This window comes from Halyomorpha halys, unplaced genomic scaffold, assembly GCF_000696795.3.
Source record: "Halyomorpha halys isolate HHAL.00 unplaced genomic scaffold, Hhal_1.1 Scaffold1014.1, whole genome shotgun sequence".
Classification (NCBI taxonomy): domain Eukaryota; kingdom Metazoa; phylum Arthropoda; class Insecta; order Hemiptera; family Pentatomidae; genus Halyomorpha; species Halyomorpha halys.
The window spans coordinates 754,817-777,302 of record NW_027116643.1 but is presented as its reverse complement, the minus strand read 5'-3'; the positions used below and the strand labels follow the sequence as shown (position 1 = coordinate 777,302).

General features: G+C 31.6%; 2 protein-coding genes across 2 annotated transcripts in view; one reads left to right on the top strand and one right to left on the bottom strand.

Moving 5' to 3' along the window:
- Positions 1–22,486, top strand: part of LOC106687816 (G-protein coupled receptor GRL101) — a gene marked incomplete at its 5' end in the record, with an annotated part of 108,227 nt that overhangs the window by 28,513 nt on the left and 57,228 nt on the right.
- The window catches only part of LOC106687817 (uncharacterized), a 36,288-nt gene that overhangs the window by 9,638 nt on the left and 4,164 nt on the right, over positions 1–22,486 (bottom strand). Inside the window, exon 2 of the mRNA XM_014431917.2 lies at positions 4,837–5,060. Within this exon, the coding sequence (XP_014287403.1) occupies positions 4,837–5,060 (224 nt within the window). The remainder of the gene's footprint in view (positions 1–4,836; positions 5,061–22,486) is intronic.

Here is a 22,486-nt window from a genome sequence, read left to right as displayed (position 1 = left end):
CCTACAGCCCTTCAATAACATAGCCGAACATTTTGCTGGTCTCCTGGGTGCGCCACATTGCATTAATTTTAAAAAGAAAAAAGAAAGCAATAATATGTCCCAAAAAAAGTGCCATTTCACTCACAGATTAATCACAGATCCTTTATTTAATGTCACATAACTATGTGGTCTCATGAGTCAGGGGTCAAAGTTAATTGTGCTTTTGCCATGGAGCCCATTCTCTCATAGTATTAATTCATTTTATTAAGAAAGGGATCAGATGGTGATAATATATCAAACAGGCTGTGATTTATGGTCACTTTATATCCTATTATGTATAAGGGATTTTATTGGACGTGATTAAAAATTTTGTTTCATGTGATGTTGTAATTATTCATTTAATTAGTAGGGAGGGACATGGCATTGCTAATCAAATTACTTTATTTGCTGCCTTCATATACAGGACCGTATTCACCTAATAAGGCTCTCACTAAACCTATGCCTAGTGCACCATGCCAGAGAGCGCTGATATAAAGAAGTATTTCTAGTTTTGTTTTCCTTTTAATTAAAAATGAATTTTTGATTTATTTATAATTATTATATAAGCATATATATTTTGTTAGTATATAATACTTACCCACCAGAACGTTTTGCAGTTTTTTAATTACCATATATGTGCACCTCCGCTAAAATTTGTAAATATTGAGGAATATAGTAAGTAAAAAAAAAAAAAAAATAGTTGATTTCCTAAGCCATATAAGCATGTAAATTAACGAACTCAACAACAGCGAAAACTTCAAGATTTACTTATATTATAAAATAATAAATATGCTTCTTACAAGATAGTAAGCAATTACAAGATGAGAAGCATTACTTCATGTTTAGTAAGTGCAAAAGGTTTATGAACAAGGAATAAGAATGGTTAAAGCTGGAACACATACTTAAGTAAGGAGTAAGACGGAGTAGGCAAAGTGGGAGTTCCTCTCAAGAAACCAATGATATTCGCGGAAAACGGAGGAGGAAACTGAAGGAATGAATCATGTTTAGACATTCTTAGGAATCAGAGGCGGGAGAAGAAGCCCATGAAGTTTAAGAGGGAAGGTGGGGGTAATCGTTTTTAAGTAATCATCCGGTGGACATCCTAGAAGTCTTAAGTTACTGATGAATCCAATTGATGGCTTTACTAATGATGACTTCCAAGATACCGCTACATTCTGTACATATGGTGTTGCTATGTGTCTGGCCAAGGAAACAAAAGATATACCTTATTTTAATGTGCCGACGTTTCGGCTAGAGTTTCTAGCCTTCTTCAGGGCTAAAAACAAAACAAGATAACAACCACAGTAAGTATAGAAAAAGAGGCAAAATCATCTATTATCATCTATTATTGTTACATATATTTTCTTCCTCTCAATTTTCATTTTCTTTCCATATTTAAATTTTAAATTAATAATAACTAATATCTTCATACTTCTTTACATTATATAACTTTAATTTTATTTCATTTTCTTAATTAAGTTATTGTACCCACTTTTTCAATTACCTATGTCTACATTTTATTTCCCGCTTCTCTCATCACTTAATTTTATTAATTCTATCTTGTAAAACTATTCATTGTATGTGTAAAATTATTTTGTTTATACTTTCTTTTTTATTTTTTATTTTTCTATACTTACTGTGGTTGTTATCTCGTTTTGTTTTTAGCCCTGAAGAAGGCTAGAAACTCTAGCCGAAACGTCGGCACATTAAAATAAGTTAGTCATACTTATTTGTGTTTCATTGACCGCACCCCCAACCATCTTCTCCTCATTTATAATCCACGGTCAACTATCTCTCATAAAAAGATATACCGTTTTCCATCTGTCCCAAATCATCTAAGGTTCTAACGTATGGAATATATGTGCTATTTAGGAGAGCTCCATAGAAATAACAATATTGCTTATACAAACTGCTGTTCCAAAAGGGTTTATTATAATAATTATTAGTTTTTTAATTTATTTATTATAATACCAGATCGGGCTGGTGTGCCTTGATACCAGAGGTACATTTCTTTTTTTAACAATTGATTATGGAGGAGAGGGGTGTATAGTATCATACAAAAGCCACCGCTAACTGTATAGAATATTATAAATAAATAAAAAAATTAAAATATTAATTCTCAATAAACGATAAAAACAAAGTCAATAACAAAAACAATGACATTTATGGATCTAACAAAATAAATAATTGACTTAATAATTATTAGTTGGCTTGCGTACAACGAGTTATCACATAGCCAGGCATAACTAATTTAATATTTGAAATAAAAACATGTCACAGCAGTTTTTAATGTTGATTAAATTTTCAAATGCTTTCAAACGGAGTGCTTTAGTAATTTATAACTTACCTAATGTAATTCAGAATTATATTTACATTCGTATTTTTGGAAAAATAAAATGGTAATAATTAGCTTTAATTTTAAATGGTTTATAATCGATACATGCGGTAGTTATATTTTTATAATTATAGAAGATATCAAACGAATTTCCAATATTTTTTTGGAGTCATTAATTTTATTAATACAATCAATTAAAAAAAATTGAATCTGAAGTTATTTTATAACTGATTTTATTCTGCGATAGAATTAAAATTGTCATTATGAAGATTTTAGGGGAAAAAATCTGTTTTATCCTTATTTAGTTTATAGTTTGAAAATTTCCAATTTGAAATGCACTGATTAACATATGAAGAGACAATTTTACCTGACAATTAATTTCAAACAAACCTCATATAAGTATTCAAATTGTTTCAGACATTTCGGGTTATCATAGCCAAGCTTCATTCAACATTTTAAGATACGCAATAACGAATAAATTATTTTATACTTCATATGATACTTTAAATTTTTGGTTCCGATTTGTTTAAGTTCTAAACGTTCACAGATGGACATATTCGCCATCTCCCCGTAAAATACTCGTTTCTTCTTCGATAAATCTTTTTCTACTTTCAGGGTCCTTCGTTCTTATCATTTCCACCTCACTGACCACAGCCAACTGGAATGGTAAATTATTAATTAGCGTGAAATGCAACCCTGTAAAGGAGGGAGGAAGAAGGTTAATGTAGCGGAAACAATTCCCCCCATCTTGCTAATTACTCTAATTTCCAGTCTATAAATCTTTTCCTCTTATTTAATTTAAAAAGGAGCTCTGAATCGCAGCCCGATTGTTTGAGGAAATATTAAGGAACTTTGTTTAATTGGATTGTTTCAAAAGAAGAGGGAGAACCTTTGAAGCTGAATCAGAAAATTAAGTCTGTGTGAAGTTTGATAGCGCTTCGTAGCTCTTGTTATCAACATCCTTGGAAGTGTTTATGTTCCAGAGCTTATCATCACTTTAAGACGATTCTGTGGTTTCTCTGAGATGGTTGGGACAAGAGATAGCAACGCTCCCTCTAAAACGAGTTTTTTTGTTTCAATTACAGGTGTTTACTGCCTCTGAGCCCATTTGAAGGAACTTCGTTCGTATATAGTGGGGATTCTATCCAGTGTGAGTAGTAGTTATCAACAAATAGAATGTATTCAAAGGTTGTTAGACCTCCTTCTGAACAACATCAATTTATGCTTACCCAAAATATATCTAGAAATATTTAGTAGGATAGAACCAATTGAGAACATAATTAATTCTATAACAAATACATTTGTGAATGATGCAGCTTAACAATGTACACTACAATAGACAGCACAACTCAAAGAAGAGTGAGTGACGTACCATTGGATCACATTAGCATTGATCTCATACTAAAATATGATAAACACTTCCTGTAACAATGCAGCAATACAATACAACATAAATAATTCAAATATTAATGTTCACTTTATTTCGCATACGAAATATTAATGATATTAATAAACATTAATATATAAACGAGAGAGCTCCCCATAATATAAACATTACTAGTGCTCCTTGTGACCAATAGTAAACCTTACCTTCCGTAGCGACCTCGGCGGAGGAAAAGAGATTGACTAGGGTGGAAGAGAGAGCCATTTTTTTATTTGAGTTAATATAATGTTTTTCTTCTTATTGAAAATTGACTTCATGTAGAACATTCAAGAAGGAGTTCCCTGGCTAGAGAGAGAAGAATGGTATAAGCGAGGGAAATTGTGAGAGAGAATTTGACGCCTTACCATCCACCTGAGTTATTTACCAAATTAACCTCTAATTTTCTTGTCAGCCTTATTAATCATAGTAATTTCACTTCAAGTTATCAACAGCTCCAATTTCAAGCAAAGCAATTAATTCAATGAAAATTTCTTAATCCATTCTAACCAGAAAATGTTTTCGCAAACAATTCAGTCATGCTATATATTATATGTTATGCTATACATATACATTATTTCCTTCAATTTTTGTGGATAATTCCATGTCTTACAGCCCCCAACGTTTGGATCGACAGGCAGATTTTTTTCTGAACGCGGATCGAAGGCTGTGCTAGAACATGTACCACTTTTTACTGAGTAAATTAAATTTTTTATTGAGTAAAGTTTTACTACCATCAGACCCATAAGGGGCCGCCTCCAGTGGGTTGGATTGGCGAAGATGAGAGTAACCAAGAACAAAGCTTTTCCATCACCAATTATCCATCTACAGGTAACTAAGGTCTTCCTATTTAAAAATAAGAAATAGAACCATCAAATCTAATTCGGATAATCTACTATCCATAATGTAATATTTTGCCTTTCCACACCAATTAAACCACGTAGCCGATACCACAATCATTATATCCACGAAACTACATCAAACATGACCTGAAATAGCTTCTTAAACAATAATATTATATTATAAATATATAATAATAATAATATCTATGACTAGTACCGACTTGAAGTAGCTGAGTACCCTGGCCGACTGCTCTGGGTCGTTAGGGTCCACGTGATAGAAGCGTGACTTGAACCCTTCCAGCTCGCCGTCCACTTCGCGCTGGTTCGTGAGCATGTTCGGGATGTCCATCGCTTGGTCGAACTTCAACCCTCTCATTTCCTCGGTAGGTTTTGTATAGCTCGGTATGGAAGTATGCATTGCTGCTGTCCAGTCTCGTATCAGGCCCTGTGTTAAAGGAAAATTACCAATTTTGAAGACAATTTTTGTTATTAAGTACAATTGAATCGTTGAATGCTAAAAGTACCGTTATTTTACTTCCTAATTCTAGTTTTAACAATTTAGTTCGATAAAATTGTTTGTTTTAAGATAGCTCGTCACTACTATTAAAAGTTTTCAAGGTAAGATAAGACTAGCTTTATTTGGGATGGACGGGAAGAAATCCATTTAAATGTTGCTCAATTTAAATGTAATTGCAGATCAAAATACACGTTCGTTAAGTAGGAAAGAATAAATAAAATAATGTTGGTGGAGTACGGAATGAAAATTTAATTTACTTTAGAAATAGTCTGAATATTTAACCCGTTCGTTAGAAATAACATATTTTTAAAAAAATAAATAAAGAGAATTATATACAAAAGAATGTTTTTGTAACTTTCTTGAATATCGTTTGCTCATTTCATCATTGAATCTGTGACGTCTTTTAGGTTTTAAGTGGTGAACAATCTCGATTCAATGAAATTCAATGAATGACGATTTCAAAAAATCTGAAAACACCATTGACCAACCACTACAGACGTATAAAATTGTTTAAAACTTCAAAACCTTAAATGTAACAAGAGAAAAAATAGAGAAATTTCATTTAACAACTTCGCTTATGTTATAATCGTAGAATTTCATCTCATTTGGGAATTTCTTCTGGGCACGTGGATTGATTAATTCCAATTTTTTTTTCATTAAAGTTTGATAAAGCTGAAAAACCGCATTTTTTAATTTCACAAATATGCTTCAGTAAAAAAGGATAAATAGTTTTTTAATTTTCATAAGATTGATCTAGTGGAGAATTGCCCTTTTAACATTCAGTCATTCAAGTGTTTAACCCTCAGTTGTGAGCTAATAAACATTTTAGCTGCAGTTTCACTTGGAATTTAGAAGGTTTTCAAAAAATTATTGCTGGATACTTATTATTAATAATTTCCAGGCTCAAACTCCTCATTAGCTATAAATAAATATATTATTAGGAAGTTGCGATGTTACCAAAGTATCGATTCAGTTTTTGATACTTCCGACACCGGCTTTTTTAATCCTACCTGGTCATTTCTCCCATATGGTTGGCAAGAAGGGTATCCTATTGATAACCAATCTATTCTAGAGCTAGGTCGGGTTTTCATTCTACCGGAGCACTACGAATTTAATGTCAACCCGCCCAGGCTGGAATCGATACAGTGCCACTCCAGAAATGTCTGCTTTATATTGGCAGAAAAATAAAATAAACTGAAAGTGATAGACCCGAATAAAAAAACAAGTGTCGTACAGAGTCCAAACTACCGATTCTGTTATGGAAATTATCAGATTTCAAGTATCGATACCACCAAGTATCGGAAATATCGAAATTTTCCTAACTATAATTAATAATAAATTTGAACTGTACTTACATTAGGTATTCTTAAATTATTGGTTGAAATAGCCTGGTTTCGCATAGAAAATATGTTTAGCAGTCAAAGGCATATTAATACTTGGAACAAATGAGTTTTACCATTAATTGCGAAGGCGGTCTTTTGATGTGTAATAGGATTAAGTTGTAATAAAGGAAGGAAGAGCTTCATTAGGGTGGGCTGGTTTCCACTCGACAGTTGTCATTGAGACTTGAAACCTGAGAATTTTGAGACCGGCTCCTCTTTCTTCTTAGTTTCCTGTTTCACCGTTAGGTACTTTTGCTGTTCTTTCTTCTGATCATCCTATCCTTTTTACATTATATAAATAATCTCTTATATATAGCATAGTCAAAGAGATTTAAGTGTTAAGTTTAATACCGGAAGCTGGGATTACTTTGATCTTCCGGGATAACTATAGCAAATCACGTTTTTTTTTATTCAAATCATTCGAGCTCAATTCTTGCCCCAGCGACCCCCAACCGATATTTTTACGATAATTACTTGTAGAGCGCATTGCAGACGGCCATTATAGTTCTGTGCCAACTCGGGAGAGTGACGCGCTATTTTGTTAACAGCTATCTTGAAAACTTCGTACTAACCTCCTCTGTTGTGCGATCACTAGGTTTTCGGTTGGCTTATGTGAATAAGATTCTTGTCTCAAATCTACAAGGCAACATTTTCGTTCTTGTTTTATGTCTCTATTTCATTTCTATGATTTTATGAATTTTAATGTAAAAAAGTGCAGTTGCAATTTTACCCCACATTGATCACCATGTTCTTTGTGTTTTCTGTGGCATAAGTCTTCTCAACGCCACCCATCTTCTTCAACCACTTGATGTGGCTCTCTTTAGGACGTTGATGGTTGAGTGGCGTAAGGTATTGCACCGAATAAAGAGAACTGGTTCTGGTTCAAAAGCGCGCATAGAATTCCAGTCCCAAACAAAGCCCATCTTGGGTTTACAGTACATACAACAATGACAAAACTGGCATCTAGGTAGTCAATGTAGACTGAGCCACTAAGTACCAAGACTTGAGATTATTTTGGAATAAAGTTACTTTTTGTATGTCACTTTCTTTTTCATACATTCCTCAATGAAGCCAAGCAGGTATCCAAGACTTACTGAAATTAAATTAATTTTCTACTTAAATAAAAATTTTTTGATTGGAAATCTGTGTTTAAAAATTTAGATTGCTATTTTGGAACCAAATCATTCGTGATCAAAGTAACCCGGATGACACAGTAAGATTAATAAAACAAAAAGTGCCCTCTTCCCCCCTTCTCCTCGTTAAAGATAGCGGACCCTATCAGGTGACAATTTATTTTTTTATTTTTTTTTTTTATTATTTATTGATATTTACAACTGTATAAAAAATACAACAAGTAAATTTGATCATAATGACATAATGATAATGATATGATACAGCATGTAGAGAAACTACCCAGTAGTAGAACTCTAAAAACATTTTACAATATAAGGTCATGAGGCCATCTTCTTTTCAGGCGCCTCGGAGGATTGCCAGGAATGGAAGAGGAAGAAAGGTTAGAAACTAGAGGGTTTGGGTGGTTAGGGAGTTTATTATGGAAGGAATAATATCGGGTTCGGGCTAGATCGGTTACATAAGGAACATCCTGTACTAAAGTAATTCTGGTTTACGGTAACACACGCACTCTGAATATGACTTATATATGTATTTATATATATCTCAAGGATTACCACAATATGCTAACTCTATAAGTTTAGGAAGAGAAGAAACCTTTTCTTGCACCACAAACCAACAATCAAATAGTCTACTTGGATTGAGACAGTATCTGTAGTTCTTTTTGAAGTATTTGTAGTAGTTGTTCTTTACATAATTGGGTACCTAGGTCAAAATATTTTCACTAATCACATAGTAAATTTGTTTTTAAATCTGTGTCTATGGGACGTTCTCACAGAAGTGGCCATTTATATTTCTCATGGTGTTTATTTCAATTTAGAATATCTTAGACCCAAGAGAGACCACTAAAGTGAGTTTTTTTTTTTAACATATTAGTTTCAAAATTTATCTATGGCTTTCAAAACATCTCCGAAGTGATCCAGAATCATTCCCATTAGATGTTCCATGCTTACTAAGTATGTATATTAATTTATTTTGTTATTATTTTTATGACTGTAGTTGTTGATTCAAATGCTCACCGTTTCTGAAAAATTGAAGAAGTTCCACATTCTTGTGAGAAAGAATCATAGAAGTGAAAAAAATATGTCCCGTACATCTACTTGGAAAGTCTTAACAATCTAGATCTGTACATGCTGCTTGGGTGGCAAATAATAAAAACATATGTTAAGAAAGTTCGATTCTTCTCCTACATCGTCCGTAGCTCTTGATTCACTCTATTTATTCAATTTTCCAGTAATCATCACAACCCAAAAGATTACATTTTTTCGTTTTCGTTCCCCGGTACTTTGCTGTTTTTATTGAGACGGGATTTACTTAACTTATTTAATTATTAATTTATGAACGCTTGTTTGGCCTCGTTTAAGTTTTGATAATTAGTATGTATTTTTTCCTTTCTACAGTACTCGATGAAGTTCAAATTCATTCGCTTTCGTTACCGTGAATATAACATAGCATAGAGATGAGAAAACTGACAGAACGATAAAACTTTCGATTGAAATATTAAAATATTGTGTTCTTCCATTCACCCATAAAATATAAACTCTGAAGCTACAATTTGTAATTTTTTTTCATAGAAATTTATCATTTATATGCTTTGTTGAACTTCCATCATTACCATAAAATTTATTCTTGTCTTATACTTTCTTAGACTGTGCTCCTATTTTTCCTAAACTAACTTATATCAATGTAACTAGTCAAGGCTTACTATATACTAACCAAATTACTCACAAGAACATTTTGGGAGTAATTACTCATAATCGGCATTTAAAATTAGAAGTACTGAGTCCGGTTTTTATTTATTTTCTTCATACCGTCAACTACCTTCTTCCAGTATATTATTACAATTTGTATTTACTAATTCTGAAGTTACCAAATCCTCAAGTTAGTTAAAAAATGTATTCACAAATAGATAGGATATTTTTTGTAACTAGATACGAAAATAAAATAAAAATCCAACGTTTTAGTAAACCTACCAGAGGGAGAGCTTTTGAGACCCCTGGATTTTTTCTCCTCTCTCGACGTTTTTTCCTCTCGGTCCATCCTGAAATCCTTCGAAAAGAAGCATTACTTGTTGAGGATATTCCGTAATAGTCCGGGTGGAATCCCCTAGGGATCAGTATGTTGGAACGGAGCCAAGAAAACCCTGCTTCTTTACGGGCCGTAAATTATCATCAATTGTCTTTTCCATGACTTATTTTATTTCATATATTTATAATGTTTTATTAGAAATGGGAAATTAAAATTTAAAATATAAAATTGCGAATTTTGTTTTTTAAGAAAAACATATTTTTAATTCTACTGTTAATTTAACTGTATTACTAACAGTGCAATTAGTTATTGCGATATAAATTAATTGACATATAATTAATAATTGTGCATGTATGTTTAAAAAATCTGTATCTAATATATAATTAAAATAAATCAGTCAAATTGCAAATCAAATAAACCATCTTGAGCACAATCTTAACTAATATTTGGAATATTAATGTCTTAATATTATTGTCTCAATCACAATGTAAGTAACTTGGTATGATATGTTCGAAAAACTTGGACTTGGATTCAATGGTTGTTCGGCAGTTTTTTTTAAAAGTGTGTAGCGATAATTTGCACAACTATGGACATTTCTTATAATAACTAATATTTAATTGAAATTGGTTCAAGAGCTTATCATTAATTAGGAAACGTTTAGAATATTTTCCCCAATAAACATGATCAATATTAAGTATTAGCGGAACCTAATATTATAATCTAGATTATGTATTTACAAAAATTGTAAGCTGTATTATTTATTCATAACAATTATTTTTACTGAACCAATTCCAATTTTTACTTCAATACATATCTTTCCCCTCAATACTGCTATCCAAACTTTAAAACAGTTATAATGAATTTTTCGAAAAATAATAAAAAAATTATGAGGTCAATCGCTGTCGGATTTACACATTCGAATCAGTATATTTATTCAGTCTAATTTTGGTGCCTCCCTCAATGTGAAATCTAGACAGCGTGAATCACATATCGCAACCTGACGTCACAGGTACTTCATATGTTCCGGGCAGCCGTTTGGGGAAAAAAACAGAACCTTTTTTATCCTGGCCATCGATTGTCGGAAGAACCAGAGGAACGGTTGAAGCGACTCTACCACAACCTCATAGAAATCAAAAACAAGACGCGAGAAGACTGCGGCATCCTTGGACTGGGCGCATCAGCGGCACATGGGACCATTTTTTCTTCTTTCCTTTACCCCTTCAGGGACGAAATTTTGTAATATTATAAATTATATAATTACCTCAGATGTTTCCAAAATGTCTACAATTTGGTTTATTAAACTATAAACATCCAGTAAGGGTTACCGTTAGGAACGTATCGGGCCTCTGATATTGCAATCACTAAAATCGTATTTCCATTTCGTATTCATTGCACTACTGATGTAGCGCGCAAAGTGTGTAGAGCGGTTTGAATATGCAGGAAAATAAGATAAAATACTGTAAAGTGAATTATATAATATATTCAATATCTATCCAAAGTCAGTTTAGCTTCTTGATTTCCGACTAGGATGACACCTCTGTTCCTTGCCAGATCCGAAATGACCCCGCGCGGTCGTTTTCCTTCAGTGTTTGCTACCCATATAGGTTTTTGATAATCTATTAATCATTCTTTGCATATGGCCGAAACAGGTTAATACTTTTTCAAATATATTTTCTATGATCGGTTCCTGTCGAATCAGTTGAATGTAATTTTACCGAGAGCTTTTCTCTAGTACTTCGTTCTGTAGCTTGTATTGGGCTTTCAAAATTGTTAACACTCAGCCAACTTTCAGCTGCATACATCAGCGAGAATATAATCACTTGTTTATGGATCGTCTACTATTGTTTTCAACTTCACTTCCTTTTTAACGATTACAACGTTACGGAGAAACATTTCTTGCTTTCCCTATGCGCTGGTTTATCTTGGAATCCAACCTCCTATTATTTGTAATTTCGACTCCAAGAAATTATATCGTTCCCTAGAGCCACTTTTACACGCTTTTTAGATTTGTTCGGGTTAATAGTCATTCCTTTATATATTACATACACGTTATATATCATACGTTCCAGAAAATCACCTAAGTTATGTTCCTGGGGTTATGAAACGTATTATATATAAGACCCTCTGCGATGATCTCCGATTTAGCGCAATAATACTACTATTTTCAGAAAAATACGACAAAACATTATTCATGTTAATGGATCAAGCCTATACAATTATAATAGCAAAACAAAAGCTAAATTCTACTGCTTCTTTAGGCCTTAAATGAACTCAAGGTAAAAGTACCCATTGCTTTGACTAAACTTTTATTGTACTAGAATAATTCATATTTCAAAGTTTTAGTTTGGAAATTTTAAAAATTAAAAAAAAAAAAATTAATATTTATTTATTCATGATGAAAATGATGATGTATTCTTCAATTTTTTATGCAAAAATCTTGTGAAAAATAAAAATATGTTTAAATTTTCTGAAATGATGGATTTATGTTGATTGATTTAATAACAAAGCTTGTTATCTTTGTCGTTTCTCATTTATTCTGTTGTTGGTCGATTTATTATCTAATTGACATATAATGTTATATTGACTTAGATCGAACTTAGATACAAAAGACCCTTCTTGGCGCTACCAACCATTAGAATGTGGGTAAGTAATATTCCTTGGGGTTGAGAAGGGTCTGAATATTGATACTCAATGCTCACCACACCACTTACTTATATAAACCTAATTCGAGAAACAGTTCCTCTTTCAAAAATTGTTTTTATTCTTCAAATGCAACAAGTTAAATGTAAAATAAATGATTTATAAAACAAAAGAAAAATACCTTTTTGAAATATAGAAATTTAATCTCAAGTTTTCCGCAAACTCAACCCTACTTTGGGAGAAATGTATGCAACATGTCCTGATTTAATCCTAACTTAAATCTCCAGTAACTTTATCTTTTAATAACGCTCTTTAAAACTTTTTCAATTTCAGGAAAAGATTTTTCTAAAAAAAAAAAAAAAACATGCTAATCTTTTTCTTTCAGTTTGGACCTTGATGAATTTTAATGGCGAAATCTTTCACAATACCCATTAACCCTCTTATATGTTTTTATTATATCTTAAAAAAACGTTGAAACCTTTTTAAATATACATGGCCTTTTAATATCATTACAATTAAACTTGACTAAAACATAAATAACTAACGTCTCAGAGCTAGGCGTTTGAGATAATATTTAGTTGTGTACTTCACAGAGAGATTTTGAATGATTAAAAAATTGTTATCTGAAATCTATCAGAATTAACCCTACACGACTATGTGAACGTCACGTCCATCTTTGATTTACTGTTTTGCTATTCCAAGTGAGCGTTTAAGGAGTCCCTACGGTTATGTTGCAACTTGATGAAAAGCTCTTTATGCTTTCAACAACCTCGGAAGCTATTGTACGAATTAATCGGTTATTAAATTTTCCCATATGAGAAACCTATTTTTGTCCACCTGAAGTTGTCAATTTTTAACATTGCAGATCCCGTCTGCTATAAACTCTCTGGCCTCATGAATAAAAGGCTTTTCAGAAGATAGGAAATGTCTCCTATTGGGAAAGCTTCATCCTACTATGAAAACCAAATCCTCCAAGTCCTTCCTCTCCTGCATCCTTTAATATTGAATCCCATCCTTTTCGAGGCCAGTCACTACATTCTTTACAATTGCAGTGCAGGGCGAACCAAGTGATATTCCCAGTAGTTCCTTGATGTCACAAATAATTGGACCATAAAAGGCAAATATTCTCACCTTAAACTTTTTTATTATTTTATTATCAATATTTTTAATGGAAAAAATCTGAGAAAATAAATGTGCGCTTCAATTCATGAACGTGATTACACATTAAAACTAATATTTTTTTTCTGTAATGTATATAATGAAAATATAATAATAATAAAATCAAACAGAAATAACCAGTTATTTCCCCTCTACGCAGTATTAGCATATTTTTTTCAAGTTTCTCTTGTATTTTTCTATCACTTACCTACAAATAAAATATTTATTAAGGATTATTGCTATCAAGAAAATTTTCTAATCTCAGTTTTCAACGGGAACGTTTTGAGTTCAAGAAACCAAACGGGCTGTGTTTTTGTTCAAAAAACACAAAACTTCCAAATATGTCTTATATATAAGACATATAGGTATATGGTTGCTATGTTATTGTAAAATTCTACTTGCTGGAAATGCGACTTTCATTATTTAATTAATATTAATTATATTAATAATATTGGAAGAATATAGTTCACCGGATGAAGTAGATTGTTGGAAGATAGTTCAAGTGGCGATAAATAAAGGTACAAAAAAGAAGACAAAAATTTTTAATTTCAACCAAATAATCAGGACCAATTTGGACATATGGAATTGAGCTCTGGGGCTCCACCAAACCATCAAATTCTTCCCGCATCCAATCGTTACAATCCAAAATCCTACGTAAAATCCTGGATGCTCCTTATTACGTCACAAATAAACTCATTCATAAAGACCTTAACATCCCATTCGTTGCAGATTTGACCAAAACCAGATATGCGTCTTTTTATTCCAAACTCCTTAACCATCCTAACCCCTTAATTCTTAATCTTTCATCCTTAACAATCCCTGATAATCCTCCGAGGCGTCTGAAAAGAAGATGGCCACGAGACCTTCTAGTTTAAATTAATGTTTGAAGTACCACCAATGGGTGGTTCCTTCCCAAGATTTTCAAGTGTATATGAAACATACTACATATTTACTTATTGTATTATTTTGTACAGTTGTAAATTACAATAAATAAATAATTAAAAAAAAAAAAATTTCAACCAACGCTACTTCTCAATTTAGAGGGCTTCGTCAGCGCTAAATGAAAACAAGATACAAACATTGAAAGAAGTGACAAAACATTTGAATAAATATACAGAGAAAGTACGAAAAATGTAAAAAAAATAATATAGATAGGAAATAGTTGGTACTAAAACTATGACAAGTAATAGCAATAATGAGTAGTTGAAGATCTTTTAGATAAGGTTTAAACATTAAGTTGGTATATAAATCGTAAATTGGTAATCAGTAGTGATAAAATCGGAAAAAATTTAGAACAATATTTTTAACTGTTATAAGGTGAAATTAAAATTTTTAAAAATATTTTTTAATACATTTAAAAAAATAGTAATGAAAATTAAAAAAAATCTTTTTGTTTCCTATTTTGTACCTTTGTTGACTGCCACTCGGACTATCTTCCTACAATATATTTTTACTATATTAAGTAGTTGAATTATTATATAACATCAAATTAAATAATATTAAATGTACATATAAAATTTTGTAATTAAAATATTATTATTTATTAAATATTATTATTTGGAAGGCGCTAACTTCCATAACTACTAATCCGATTTGAAAAATTCTTATTGCGTTAGTTTGTAATGATCATATTTATGAAACATGCAGTTATAATGCAAAATTGAAGCAGGTAAAATTAAGGGGCACACCTAGATTATAATTTAAAAAATATATATTCCCCAAAAATATATATTAATATATATTTTCCCCGTATTGTTGATCGGTTGGGCTACTTCTAGTAATAAGAAATTGCCACACTTTCGCCATTATTCAAGACCATTGCCTCACTGAGGCTCTGCTACTATTAATCACTACAGCTGATCAAGTTATCGTGCAGTTGCTGTCTTAACCTTGTTTGCTCAGTCCTACTAGCATGAATATGGAAAAGGGAGGAATTATTTACCGGCGAATTGTAGGTCCATCCATCACCTTGCTTCCACGAATTGGGTCAATTTATTTATTTTTGTAAACAATAGAGAAAATTGGAAAATAAAATAAATTACATACTTAAAAATTCTGTATTTTACATTATTCTGTATCTTTATTATTATTAAATAAGTGAATAACAAGCGATAAATACAATAAGTAGTTCAGAGCTTTAAGGTCTCAACATCAATGCTTTTTAAAAAAGAATTATAAATTAATATTAATATAAAAACGAAATATTATTAATAAACTATACTATGCACATTTTTTTTTTTTTTTATGCTTTGGTAAAGTGAGTGGTATGCAAAAAAAAAAAAAAAAATTGCGTTCCATTAAAAAAAAAAACGGTGCGGTTCGCGAATCATACACCTCTCCCCTTCCTACATACTTCTCCAAGTTTTGTGTACATTATTGGCTCATGATAAAGTTATCGCTATTTTTGTGATTTTCAAAAAAATAAAATAAAAACTTTTTTTAATTTTGTTTCCTTTAAAAGTTCATGTTTTATAGTTTCTTTAGTTGAGAATAATGAATATAAATTATTTTCATGCCAATAATACGATAGTTTAACAACAGATAACGAAGCCGTAATGTAATCGGGAATGTTCGGGCGTTCTCAATTTTTCCCGTTTTTTTCACAATTAGTTAGTTATTCATAACTTTCTTTAATATTTTCTATTTATCTATGTTTATAATAACTAATAATGACAACTTTTAATTTTTTCAAATTAACATAGTTAAAGTACTTTAGATTATGATAGTTTACATACTTGTCATTTAGGATCTGTCATACTATTTCAATGAGAATAAGATCTAGATGAAATTATAGACCATTTAATTTTACATTGACGTGCCGAATTTAATCGTTTGAGCCGTGTGAAATCCATTTTTTAAAATGACCCTTACAGTCTGTCGATTTTAGCAAAAAAGTTACTCTCCCAATCCAGGCATATACACGCCTTTAATAATTAATTTCAATCTTGTACAATTTTTCGCTTTTGGCCTTGTCTGTTCACACAAACAGACCATTTTGCGAGACTTGGATTCAGAGATCTCAAAACGTGTCCGTTGAAAACTCGATTTCGAAATTTTACACGTATATATTCCATATACAGATAAGTGAAAGTAAAAATATATAGAGAGCATGATGATTAAAGGCTGTAGAAGCTCGGTAAAAAAAAAAAAAATCGCTCCTTTTTTAAAGCAGACGTACTAATTGTTATGTCCGAATTTTGGACTGTATTTGAAACATAAAATATCAAATAGGGAAAAGGAAATATAACATCTTTTTTTTCTTGTTAATTAACAAAGGTTCTTGCTTAAAGATATACCAATATTTATATAGGGTAGATATTCGTCATAAGATAAGACACTGAGAATTATTGCTTATGATTCGTATAAGACTGGTCTCCAAATAATAAATTGGATCTAATTTCAATGTATGAGGACAAGATGTTTGGGGAGTGCGGTCAGAATATAATAAAAATAAGTTTAAATAACTTATTTAATAGTGCCAACGTTTCGGCCAGAATTTCTAGCCTTCATCAGGGCTGGTAGCAGGAAATCGGACAGCCAAGTGATAATTTCAATGTAACTTTCGCTCTGCGGTGCACACGGAAAACACCGTTTTTGTGCAAAAACCATTAAATTGTTTAAATTTTCAGTCATTGTCGTGAATTTCTATGTTATTGAGGGTGCTGAATTAAATGGAATGTTTATTTTTTGATGAACATTTTCCGATGAAAAAATATATTTTATTTTTTCCATCTTTAAAATCATTTTTGATATAAATAAAATTTTATTCTGAATTATTGTTTAATTTGATTATTGTTATTACCTTATTTTAATACGCCTCCCAATAAAGCCCTTGACTGCGTACGTCTCAATGCGTCAATGAAACACACAAAAACCGCTCCAATGTTAACGTGGGAAAATGGTCTCATCACCACGATCAATAATGCTCATTTAAACAAAAAAATATATTTCAAGAAACATATTTACTTCTGAAAAACTACAATACCTACACTGACTTTAATTGGTATTGACTTCGCTGAAGCATTGTTTGTTCAATAGTTTAAAAAAAAAACTTGTAAAAACTCACTTTTTCCCCAATGCCGAAATAACGTCTGTAACATTAGATCTACCTACGGCTCACAAATATTGTTTGTTGGGAGGACTAATTACGGTGAATTCGTTTATAGATATTTGACTGTAAGAAAACACACTCCTCAATATGATGATTAGACACATTTCGTTTTGGAGGTTTTTTCACACTTTCCACCACTGAGCGGTGTTTACTCCAAGTCAGGCCCAAGGCACTGCCAACTACTGGTACGCGTACTGGTATTTGGTGGCCCCTAGTGGTCCTTTTTGCCAACTCCTGACGGATACCTGGGTTCCGCCACGTACCAACCATGGTGGGAGTGTCAAGATTCATTCTCAGCCGAAAAATGAATGTTTAACTGCCCCAAGTGGGAATCCGGGACCTACGCCCCAACCCGCACGGCCGTCTAGATATTTATAATACATAATATCTAAGAAAAGAAATTGCTTCAGGGTATCAATGGCTCTTTTATAAAAGATGAGGAATGAGGAAAAAGTACGAGAGTCCAAAAAATTACGTTAAAAAGTATCCCCTTCCTTCTTTCGTAGAGGGTCATCTTTGCTCTCATCAATAAATCCATCGACTAGAGACCTTTTTTGGATCAATATATTTGGACCTATGATAATGAGGTCTTATTATTTTTGAAGTTTGTTGACCTTGAAGGATATCTTATAGAAGATATGGAAAACATTTAATAATAAAACTATTAGAGCTGTAGAAAAAATCAAAACAATTATTTAAATTTTACAAATGCTGTAGTCCAATTCACATTATACTTTCATAATAACAAGAGTATTCGTAATTAATTTACTTCGTGTGTGTACTCATTTTTTTTCGTATAAGCAACTGGTCTAGGTGTTTGTTTTTTGTGATGCACCAAGAGGATCAAATTTCCAATCGACCTAAGGAATTCCTATTGTAGCTTAAATGGTTCTAGCGAGCTCTCAAGAATGCTTACTTGAGGCTCTTGGCGAAAAAACGAAGCTAACTTCTATACACGTTATATATTTTGCTTTTGAATATTTAGAAAACAAAAATTAAAAAACATTTCAACTGTTCAAAAACATAGATTGCATTAGGCTGTTTATCTATCCTTTCCATTGAAGACTTGTTTTTCTATTTGCCCTGTCTTTAACCGAGTGGTAGTGACGGACAATTCAAGATATGGGGACCCTCAATATAACAGATTTCACAAGTCATATTCTTGAATTTATTTCTATTATAAATAGAAATTATATTCTGAAAAACTTGGAGTCATAAAAAATACAATATTTAAAATCATTACTTTATTTAATATAAAAAAGAAATTTAATAAAACAAGTATAACAATAAAATAAAATTACTAATCACATTTACACTATTATGTACATTATTTACATACTTGCCCGGAGGATCCTCAGGCTCACTCTAACCTCTATGCATGAGGGGTAGAGCAGAACTCATAAGATCCCAGCGCATCCCTCTCGCCGCATCACTGGTAATGATCCAGTGGAGGCTGAGCAAGTGCGCTAAAGCCACAAACACTCTAGATAAGCGAAGCATCTGGCCATTGCAATAACTCCAACTTTCGAATTTATTTTATTTCTCTTGGCCACTGCCGTTTAGACCTTCGAGGTGGATTGGATGGATGGGTGGAACTGGATAAGGATTGAACCGAAGGATTAGGATGATTACTGAGGTTTATATGGAATTTTGAGCTTTGGTTGGTATGACAATCTAAATTATTAATTTATTTTATTATTGAAATAAAAATAAATCCGTAGAAGTAGGGTTTTTCTCGATTTTTTATAATAAAAATCATTTATCACTTTAGTAATGACTATTTATTTAAGTACATGAGTTGTTATCAACAACAGTAATAAACTGCTGAAATTTTCTTAAACAATCTCACTTCTCAGTTTACTCTTGATTAGTTTTTATTTCGCGGATCACAGCCATTCAAAAAATGGGATAAAATATGGCACTGGTGAGGACAACTACTAAACCGACTATTGTTTTCAAACTTTTCATAAATTCGGTCGAAAAATGGCCAAAATCGGTTCATTCTTGGTCTGTTAATATTACTATCGATATTTAATGGAGTTAAGAAGCCAAGAAGTGTAAAGTTGGCAGTGGTCTCCGCGCTCAACATTCAGATTTTTTAAATATCAAATGTTACAAAATAGCACAGGTAAAATATTAATAAAACAGTGGCTGAGACAAAATAAATCTACACTGGCAAAACATTTGGCGTAGATACAAAACAAGAACAGAACAAAATTTGTAGTTCAATAACCAAAGATTTTTTAATTTGTATTTGTTTCTTTTAAATATCTGTAAATAACTAATCAGTCAATTGACTATTTATTTAATTAAGATAAAACAAAAAAAGATTACATAAATGGAAGATTCATATGTTACATTACACTACTAAAAAAGGTTGTAAGGTGAGTTGGTGTAAGTGCATATTTAGGGATTTATCTGAAAACTATTTTCTAGGGAGAGCTACCAAATATTGTGATTTGAAGTAAATACTATTTACTTGAAGGAATAATATTTACTTCAAATTACCAAAGAAAGTAGTTCTCCGAATAAAAATAATATCAGAAAAAAACAATTTATACACTTTCATAGATACTTTATCACTTACATAGATGTAATTACATCACTCTGAAAAAAATCAACATAAATAGTTTGACATAAAGTTCTCGTTTTTATTAGCAATCACAGTTCACACGGGCATTTAAACAGGCGCCATTATTTCTGAGCTTTTCTCTATTCTAGCCAATTTTCTTATTTTAGATTTGCCTTAAATTTATAATTTAATCGATAATTTATTTAAAAATTGTAATATAATTTACGTAAATGTTTGTGACATTTGGATCAGTTAATGGATCCGATATGGAAACGCTTTGCAGCTAAATGCATCAGCCATGGATAGAGTTGCGATAACAACACAATTATTTTTAACGCGCGACTCGTTACTAAGATAGTAAATTCTTAAAGAAGAGGTTGTAAAATTTACATTTTATGATCATTTTAAGCTTAGGCGGGGTTACAAATTACTGCAGGATGTTGCAAAACGACCCGGACATCTCATCACACTTCGAGTTGAAGGTAACAGAAGCACCGGCTGACCTAGAATACACCTAATAAAGTAATGTTCTAACAACTACTCTTGTCTAGTTCCATCATCATATCTCTAATATAAAATTTATATTCCTCAATCTGCTACATTTTTAATGTTATTAGTATTCAGGCTGTATTTTCTCTTTGAACTTAAGACTGTATTGTAATTTTAACGTTCAGTTTTATTTCTAAACACGTTTTTTTTTTTTAATTAACATAAATGATAAACTTTTATGGGTTTATAACATCATTAAAAGAAAAGTTTATAAGAATTTTGCATTCCCTACATCACTCATATTTATTTCGTTGTATTCAATTATGACTCCGTATGTTTTTCAGAAATATTTTAATTTAAAAATTCTTTTTATCTAGTTTTTTCAAGCCTCCAAGCTTTTAATTAATCATTACCTTTCACAAAAAAAGATGATGTGTATTATCATAATCAATCATCATAGATAATAGAAACTGAGGATGTCAATCAGTATTACAGACAGACAGGATAATGCCAGATATTCTATTCTCCATTATCCATTATATATCTCGCATAATTAATAATTCATAATCCACTATTCATAATCTAATCGGAGATACTATTCAATATCGATACTAACAATGGAACTAAGCATTGAAGCTCCACTGGAACTACCAAATCCTCCCTAGTACATCTTCCAAGAATCGTTAGCGTTATTTAGTAAGTTACTATACAATTATCCTTTAAGCTCTCAATATTTAAGTTCGTTTTTACCTCAATACCTTCTTTAATTACGAATCCCACATCGCTTATTGAATGCATTCTCGCAATAATTCGAATATCACTATTTTTGAGAAAATCCGACAGACATAATTACAATTATGCCAACTCTTAACCAGAGAAAAACAAAGTACAGAATATTTGATTTCATTACTTCCATTGTTTGAATCAATCAGGGACTGAAGTACTGACTGACGTGTACAAAAAAATACTCATCTCTCACCTCGCAAGCACTTTCTATTTTCTCCATTTATTTATTGTAGAATCGATTATATTTATTCCTAAATCTTTATAATATTTCAACAAACAAAATGATAAAAAACAGTTTGCCTTACATCAAAGTCATATGAAAACTAGGGGCTTGTATTGGGTTAATAGCTGAATTTCTCTTTTTAACCTGAGGACTTTGATTAATTAGCAATTCAAATTCTTAACTAAATAGCAAATCTTCGGAATAATCTTGTGTATTCTAAGTTTTAGCCACCTGAACTTGGAAATTGGAAAATTCAGATGATCTGAAAAGTTCTTGTGACTTCGACGTTCAGTTCAAAGACAGTTTCTCTGCGCCACTTGTACGTTAAAAGTAAATATACTTTGTAAAAAGAACAAAAAAACTTAATTAAAAGAAAACTTACCAGCTAATGTCTTTTTGAAATCAAAATGTAAAGGTTATGTTTCGATTCAGCTACTAATAATAATAAAAAAATGTTTTAATTTCAAAACGTTTATACTAATCAGTATTGAGAAATACTTAAATCTATATTGATATCATTGGTTGTCAAATGTATGAGAGTTCTAAAATTTTTTTTTTGTGGCTAACAAGCCAGCTGGAAATTTACACGATAATTTCCCTATTCAAAGAAGGGATAGAGGAAGAAACATATTTCGTCTCTATATCGCCGAATTTCATGTTTGTCACTTGCAATAAATCCTAAGTTACAGCTTAATGCTTAGTAAACAGAGGAAGTAACGAACTTTCACTTGGAATTTGGTGGGGGGACAAGTCCGGAACTAATTCCAAGGATTCGAGTTCGAATCCGGCTGGGCAGAAAATTGTTTTCTGTTACACTGTAGCCGTGAGTCAACT